The 9,030-nt window shown below is 32.5% G+C and overlaps 1 protein-coding gene across 1 annotated transcript; it reads left to right on the top strand.

Annotated features, from left to right (window-relative positions):
* LOC113756899 (protein SRG1-like) lies at positions 1-9,026 on the top strand (the record flags this gene model as incomplete). The annotated part of the gene is made up of 4 exons (XM_027300369.1): positions 1-258; positions 704-951; positions 2,723-3,047; positions 8,907-9,026. Coding segments are annotated over exons 1-4 (951 nt in total), but the record flags the coding sequence as incomplete, so codon positions are not given.
* Positions 9,027-9,030: the final 4 nt, after the last annotated feature.

The following is a 9,030-nucleotide window of genomic DNA, read 5'->3' on the forward strand; positions in this document are numbered from 1 at the left end:
ATGGATCCCAAGACAAGAAAGCTTGGGGGATCTCTGAAAGTTCCTTTTGTCCAAGAGTTGGCTAAGGAAAATCCCTCTTCTGTTCCAACTCGTTACATACGCCCCGACAAAGACCAATATCCAACCATCTCTAACGGTGGTTCTTTCCACCAAATACCAGTTGTGGATATGCAAAGCTTGTTTAGTTCTGCTGAGAAGGTAAGTGATTTGGAGCTTCAGAAGCTGCATTCTGCTTGCAAGGAGTGGGGCTTTTTCCAGGTATATATACAAGGATTGAATGTATGACAAACATATATTTGTGTGACAAGCTATTGTATATTTGAAATAGTTTGATTATACAACTTTTTTACAAAACTAAATTATCAAGTGTTGTTATTTCGATATTTGAACCGTTGATTTGGTGTAAGGTTTGAACCCTAACCAATATCCTAGAAAGGAACTTTAAATTCCCCTTGGTGGCCACTAGACCAAGACTCTATGGTTACCTTTCTCAAGGTTTGAGAGCATCCCACTTTTTTTTTTTTTGTTCCGAAAAAAAAAGAAACCATCTTCAAATGAAATCAAAGTCCTATGAAAATTGAATCCGTTGATGACTTAATCATCTTTTACCTGAATTTTACGAGTGCAAATCGGTTGAAAGTATACATATGCTTATGTGCTGTTCCATCCAGACGCTATTACTTATGAGAAAAACTGTCAGCAGCTGATTAATCATGAAGTTAGCTCTTCATTAGTGGAGAAATTGAAATCAGAAGTTCAAGATTTTTTCAATCTGCCGATGGCTGAAAAGAACAAATATGGTCAAGAACCAGGAGATGTAGAAGGATATGGGCAGGCCTTTGTCAAATCAGAGGAGCAAAAGCTTGACTGGGCTGACATGTTATACATGATCACTCAACCAGAAGATTTAAGAAAACCTCATTTATTCCCTAAGCTGCCTCTTCCTCTAAGGTATATTTGACCAACCATGCACAACACACACAAAACGCGGAATTTAAATCAAGTGTTCTATCTTTAGTCTTGTAATTCTTTAACCATGCAGTTTTAGGATAAAAACTGTTTTTGACATGAACTAACATACGTAGTATGCTAAAATTTTAGGCAAACTGTACTACTAGTTACTGAACTTTCTTGAATGGAAAAAAAAAAAATTGGATGGCCGAAAAGAGACATTCATGAAAATTTAATGGCCGCTGATGCACTTTGCCAGATGGTTTTGATTGAAGCAATTCAATGATACATTTAATTTAACGTTTTGACGTCTATCTAAATTTGATTGCTAATGCATCAGATAGGTGAGATTTTTTAGTAGGTAAAGTTGATTTCCTGTAAAATTATCTACTGAGAAAGATAGAATAAAAGAATATGTTGATGTGATAATTTTTAAAGCTAACATTTCAGATTTATGTTTAGGGAAGTATAAAGGTCCAGAAATGGCTGAATACATGATGACGAAAGGTCAAGCAAAAAAATAAGCTGAAATGCCAATGAGGAATTAATTACCCTGCCGCCCTCCATCCACTATCTTCCAAACCAAATAAAAAGAGAAAATATATTTAGAACAATTAACAATATGAATAATTCAAAACATTAACCTATTGTACATATGCTAGTAAGTCCACTAAGGCTTAAGAAGCTTTCTTTTTCACTTTTTGTGATATTGAGAAAAATAATGACCTGCCAAGAATTTCCGTTTGTGTTTTGATCAAAGATGATTTTTTTTTAATAAAATATCATATTTTCATTAAAATTTACACTAATGGCAGAAATTATATCATCAAATATATATAGATATCAAATAATAGATATGAAGAAAGGATACTATAGATATGAAGAACAATAAAAATTACATTATAAAGCTCCAAATTTAAAAAATAAGATAAAATAATTGTAGCTCCACGGATATCTACGCATGCTTGTAATTGTCAAATCTATTGATTAATGACTTCAAGTCCATATATTATAGTGAGATCTACCGAATAGATCTAAGAAATTCTAGATCTAATAATCAGAACATGAAAAACTCAAATGTAATAAAAGAAAAATGAAAAAATTATCAAGAACTCTCACTAAGAATCCTTAGGAGAGAATAGAACTCCATTAAAAAATTTAGGAGAGAAGAAAACTCTCACTAGACAACTCTAAGGAGAGAAGAAACTCTCATTAGAAAATCTTAAGAAATATTTTATTCACATAAATGAAAAGAAACTATAGAGAGAGCTCCTCACATGGAAAAAGATTAGAAAAATCTGATCTCTCTCTCATGAGAGAGTTGAAGGAGAGTTTTAGTTAGAGAGTTTTTTCTAAAGAGAAGAAAGATAGAAGGAGGATGGCCTAAGATATTTTAGGTCAAAATGTTACTAATATTATAAAAGATGAAGTTGAACAATAAAAAATCACCAATTCACTGTGACAAATGGTTACAATGAGCTCAAATTTATTGAAATATCTTGATTCGCTATGCAATTTGAAAATAAACAAATCAGTTATGATTTTAAGTTCATTATAATATACATCTAAATTTATACTTAGACTTAGGTATGCTAAGTTCTCCTTATAGTTTATTTGCATGTTAATCAATCCAATAACACTGCAAAACATGAAACTAACAGTGAAGTTTGTGCGCAAAATTTACTTTTCTTTTCTTTTGTTATGATACTAAACCGATATTTATGCTAGTTACCTTTGTATTCCTTCAAATGTTCTTGGTTCTGCTACATAGGGAAAGTCTTCAAGAGTACTCTATAGAGCTCAAAAGTCTTGCCTTGAAGATTCTCAACCTAATAGCAAAAGCATTAGGAATGAAGCATGAAGAAATTGAAGTGCTTTTAGAAGAAGGGTTGCAATCCATGAGGCTCACTTACTATCCTCCATGTCCTCAACCTGAGCTGGTCACAGGCCTCTGCCATCACTCTGATCCTGTTAGCCTCACCATTTTACTTCAAATCAACGATGTACAAGGTCTCCAAATCAAGGAAAATGAAGCTTGGGTTCCTGTTCTTCCACTTCCTAATGCTTTTATAGTCAACGTTGGTGATATCCTAGAGGTAAGGATTCGCATAAATATAAGGCTTTATTGTGAATTGCCCCATTAACAAGTACATGCTTTTAAATTTGCTCCATCGTTATTTGTTCTAAGGGTCAGTCACACTCTGCTCTGCTAAGCTTTCGGGGTAGGCACACTTTTGACTTTACTATTACGAGCCTTAAAATTGTATACTTGGCCCCTTGAAAACTAGTCAAAGATATAAATATTAACGTCATAAGCAAAAAAGTGAGTGTAAGGATGTTAATGCCCTTTCATTTCTGAAATGATTAATAATTTATCATTATTGCCATTTTGTTGCTAAAAAATTTATATCTTCTCTATAGTATCTAATATACAAAAAATCAAATTAATAAAACCAAAAAAAAAAGCTTTTTTAATTTAATATCCTTAAAGTCTTTTCAAATTCATGTTGAATTAATGTTCTTTTATCTTATCCATTGTTTTCAATTTATTGAACTTTAAATCTAATAGTAATAATAAATAATGTAGTAATAAAAAAATAATATGGTAATAACAATAAATAGAGTTGGCAAAATTTTGAAATCATGCTATAATATTAAGCTTGTTACTACTTAACAGCGTAATATTTTATTCTTTTAGTTTATGTAAATTGTTAGAAGAATATTTTTGTTATATTTTGTTTGTCAGATTAGTCAACTATGAATTACTTAACTAAATTTTTAATAAGGACTAATATATATTACATCTAGACTTAGAGGAGAATAAATAGAGATTAAATAAAAAAATCACTTTCTTCACCAGTAAAAGGGCATTAATAGTAAACTATATATAATGTCATCAAAATGGTGAATAAGCGTTGTTTTGATTGGATCTGTCCTCTCCCTAGACTTCTAATATTTACATTTTTTTTCCAACATTAATGTGCCACAACACTTCTATAAAAGCCCAAATTGTCATGTGGAATGCACTTACTCTCCGACTACAATTAGCTTACGTACCAAATTTTTAGTAACTTAGTCATGAGAATCTTTTGCTAAGCTGTGACTGATAAAGCTATTAGAACTTCCAGTGTCCACCAATACGTTCACTACTACACTTCTCATAACCTGTTGTAGAGTAATGGTCTTTCTTTTGAGCCCAGAAGACAAAGTATGAAATGACATGTCTACCACAACCCCAAGATTACTAGAAACCTCATCTTGCTTCCCTTGGACATCTGCAAACTCAATTTCCTCCTCTTCGTCTTCTGCCATCAGATGCAGCTGCTTCATTTTACTTTGATGTCCTGCTCCAAATTTGTTGGCACACTTGAAACAAAAATTATTATTCCTCTAGTATTGGATGGTGAAATTTTCTATATGATGTTAGGACTAGAATCCTAATTAGCAGAAGCTCCTTTTTCAACTCGATAATGAGGGAGCCTATAGCTATTAGTTCCAATACCATGGCCAATTTTGATTTTATATAATTCAAATCTGGAGTCCACATTCTGCCTACCCCCTTGTCTAATCTGTCTACGTCAAATGCTACTATTAAAATATCAGGTTTGAACATCTTGACTGTGCCTAATTTCTTCTCTAAGCCCGCTAATGAAACTGGAGACAGAATATCGTTCACTAAGTCTTATTACTCCTGAGGAGCATCAAAGTTTTCAACTGTTCAAACTTCTCTTGTTATTCTTCTAAATTACCAATCTATTGCGACTTATTGAATTTTTCCAAATTTCCTCTGTCAACAAATGTGTGCACGATAGTTCTTTAATTCCTTCCAAGACAAACTAGCTAGGTTTTTCAATCTTGACCCCCAGAAACTAGTTATCTGTTATTCCCTCATAATACATTCCAATCACATTCATTCTATTTTCATCAAAAAAATTTGTAAAACAAGAATAATTTATGGCATTTTCTGACTCATTCCCTGAGATTATCCCTAAAGAACATAGGTAATTCAACCTTAAGAGTAACTGGGAAAAGGAATCCTACTCCAGTTCTCCTTAGTAGTCGCTCTAGGCTCATTGGTGGACAGCAACTTCTGTTGCTTCTAGGAGGTGGGAATCCCACAATTTTCGTCTTCGCAGATCACTTTCTGATTGTCTTTACAAGACATCACCATCATAGAGGAGCTGGATTTCTGATGCACATTATGAATCATGGACTCCATCTTCTTGCCATTACTTTCCCACTCATCTTTAAAATGTTGCTGGAAATTATTCATGGAGTCTAACTGCTGCTAAAAATTTCCTATGGAAGCCAGAGCCTTGTTCAACCTTGCTTCTGTTTCTTGACATGCTCCTTCAAAGGCTTAAAACAAGTAGTTTCAGCCATGATCAGGGGGTATTCAAGCAGCCAGAGTCAACCGCTTCATACCAACAACTATCAGGGACTCAAACATTGGAGTCCAAATTAAGTATTGATTTGGGAGAAAAATGAACTAGAGAAGGAAAGAATTAGTTCAAGAATGAGGAATGATCAGAACGAGAGAAGAAGAAAGAGATGCAGAGGGAAAGATTGACTATAAGAAAGGAATGACTACCAAACTCCTTTCCTAACTAGTTTCACTAACTGAAGGAAATTAAACCAAGCTATCTTAGTATTTAGTTTCCTAATTCTTCTGATATCTTGTTTTGGTGTCTTGTTTGTTTAGTTTTAATATTAGTTTAGGAATTAGTTTCCTTCATTTCTTTCTTGAGCCCGTTTTGTTTGTTTATAAATATTTCGCTGCCATGCTATTTCTTCGAGTGTGTGATTTGTTTTGATTATTTATCCTATGGGCTATTTTCCTACAAAGTATTAGAGGTCTGGACTTTGATTCTAGGGCTTGTTCATGAAATTGAAGCATGGATCAATGTTATTCATCACGTTGTGATGTTTTTATTTTTGATGGTAAAAATGATTTTGAGATTTGGAGTTGGATGATGAAAAAAAAAACTTCAAGCTATTGGAATTTGGGATTTTGTCTAAAAGGGGTTCACGAAACCTATAGAAGGTACGAATTATCAAGCAGTGTAAGAGTTAGAGAAGAATAAATAGTTAGACTGCAAGGCATTCCAATATCTCAACACCCAAGTCCAATTGCATGTAGCCAAAAAATTTATAGATGTAAACACAGCAACGGAGGTTTGGAAATTTTTGATGAATTTCTATGGTCATGGTGGAGAAGAATTTTGTGATGAGGTAGGAGAATTTTTTTTTATGAGTCAAAGAAAGAAGAAATTGTAGAAATTATGGGTACACATGAAGATGAAAAATTTGTGGCCGAAAAAGAAATTTCACATGTGGTTGAGAAAGAAAGTGAAGTCGTTGGTGATATGGAAAATGTAACTAAAGATTGTGATAAGAGAGAAATTTTTGATTTCATTGTGGTTGATGAATTTTTTGAAGCGAAAAATGCGATTGTTAAAATTGATGCGATTGTTAGTGTGAAAAAAATTAAAGGAAAAATATGGTGATGTTGTTAAAAACATTGGAGGTGGCAAATATGATTTTCTAGTGTTGGGAAATTTTCTTGGTGATGTGGAGTAATGAATGGAGTTTGGATGAACATGTTTAACTTTTTTGACATAAGTGATCAAGGTAAGAAATTGTTCAAAAAGTATAAGTTTCGACCACTGTTACGTGTAAAGATGAAACTAAAAATCAATCATAAGTTGGAGTTAAATGTTGTGTCTACTGCAACTGAGCTTTTCATAGAGATTCAAGTTCGAAATGACATTGGAGGTGAGCACAATAACGAGCATGGTTTAAGGAAGGCAATAAAGGAAATTAAACCCAACTATCTTAGTATTTAGTTTTCCAATTCTTCTAGTTTCTTGTTTCGGTGTCTTGTTTGTTTAGTTCCCATATTGGTTTAGGAGATTTCAAATCAGTTCCAAATAAGTTTCGGTTTATAATTGTATTTGTTTAATAAGTTTAACAATGCATAAATACTACTAGAGTAGTAGATTATTACTTGAAAAATTGAGTCGAGTTTTGAGAGTAAATTTGAGGGAAAGTCTCATAGTTTAGATTCGTAAGTTGTTGTAAGCGAAAAGTTACAATTTGATATTACTATGATTGAGTTTTGAGTTAATAAATAGTTAAATGTTTGTTTGTATATTTATTCTCCTTCTCTTCTCAAATACTTTTATATGTGTTAAAATTGCTTTTGTTTCTTATTTGTGCCCTATTATCAAAAAAAAAAAAAAGTCTTCCCTACTTATCTAAATGGGGCCAATGGGTGATAGAAAAGGCCCATGGCCTAGGTTGGCCACCTCTAGGGGTGTCAATGGGTCAAGTTTGGATCCGAACTCGGCTCAGGCCCGATAATTTTTTCCGAATATGGGTTGAGAAATAATTCCGATACCCGGATCCGTTTACTCTAACAAAAAATAGGTTGGATACGGAATATAGGATTCCAACCCGAATCCAAACAATATATTAATAATTATAAAATATAAATATTTCTAAATACATTCTTTTACCAAATTAACAATTTAGTAATGATTTTGTAGATTGATTTGTGTTTAGTTTTGTATTGACTATTGAGTTATTTGTGATTTAGTTTTGTAATTTGATTTGTTTAATTTTGGAGATGGATTTATAATTGGTTTTGGATTTAATTTTAAAATGTTTAAATTTGGATTTTTTTTCCGAATAGACCTACAGCCCGTCGAACCCAATTCCATAACTCTAAAATCAAGACCCGTTGGGTATATGGATCGGGTCTGGATTTACTGAAGAATCTATTGGTGTCAAAGTTTTTTTTTTTTTTTAAAGTCAAAGCCATTTTCAGTATTATGTTTTGATCCCTAGGTTGTTAAAAATTATTATATGCCTCAAAATATTCTATACTTTATAAATATTGTCCTAAAGTTTGGTGTTATTTTTCAATTAAGTCCATAATTTTAATTCTAAACTTGTTAATATTCATTAAATAATATAAATTACTACTTGATCATTCTAATTTCTTTGTATTTTCTTGTTAAATATATTTGAAACATCAAATATATATGAATATACATTTATTAATATTAACATATGCTTAAGTATTTTACATACAATATTTAAATTTTTAAATAATTTTTATTTATGACGTTATCTGATTTAACCCCGATCGAACCCATTAACCCCTGACTCCTGAATTCGACCGAGTTGATACTCAGTCCGAGTCTAAAAACATAGTTTTTCATGTGTTGACATCCACATGATGGCATCTATTTGTGGGATTACATGGCGTTAAAAACAATTGAAGGTTTCCTATAGTTATTGATCCAATTGAATTAGTGAGGAGAAAATGTATTATTTGGTCTTGTGTGGACTTTGGAGCAAAATATTGAATTTTACCCTTTTATGCTTGCTCGCATGCGCATTCACACATACACACACATTTATTTATAAACACACTAGCCTCTCTCTTTTACCCTTTTATGCCTGCTGGCACGTACACATGCACACACATGTTCGCATGAGTATTGAGTACGCAAAGAGAGAGATTGTTATATACTATTGCTTTGTATAAGGCATGAGAGTGGGAAGGGACAACTTTTAGCAAACGCAAAAGAATTGTTATGTTTCTAAAGATTGTAGCCTTTGTGTGTAGAAAAAAAAAAGCCTTTGTGTGTAGAATTAGTACTTGTAATTGACTTGAACTATTGATGCCAGTTAAGTAACTATCCATTCGCTATTGTCATTCGGAAATTAGTTTACAATTATCCCTTTTTCCTCAAAACAAAATATTCCTACATGAAAATCTTTTGAAAGTTACAAACAAGTGCATTATGTCTTATACGAAGTATGGATACTAAACTATTGAACAACAGGTAATCTGTCTAGCTTATTTACAATAATAGTTAGACTTACAAACCTTTTGCTTTGGTATGAAAGCAATTCTTGATTATTTTATGTGGTCAACTTGGCAGATTATAACCAATGGAGCTTACAAGAGTGTGGAGCATCGAGCAATTGTAAACTCACAAAAGGAAAGACTTTCTATTGCTACGTTTACTTTCCCAAAATTGGATGGTGATCTAGGTCCAACACCAA

Source organism: Coffea eugenioides, unplaced genomic scaffold (assembly GCF_003713205.1).
Source record: "Coffea eugenioides isolate CCC68of unplaced genomic scaffold, Ceug_1.0 ScVebR1_2525;HRSCAF=3569, whole genome shotgun sequence".
NCBI lineage: Eukaryota > Viridiplantae > Streptophyta > Magnoliopsida > Gentianales > Rubiaceae > Coffea > Coffea eugenioides.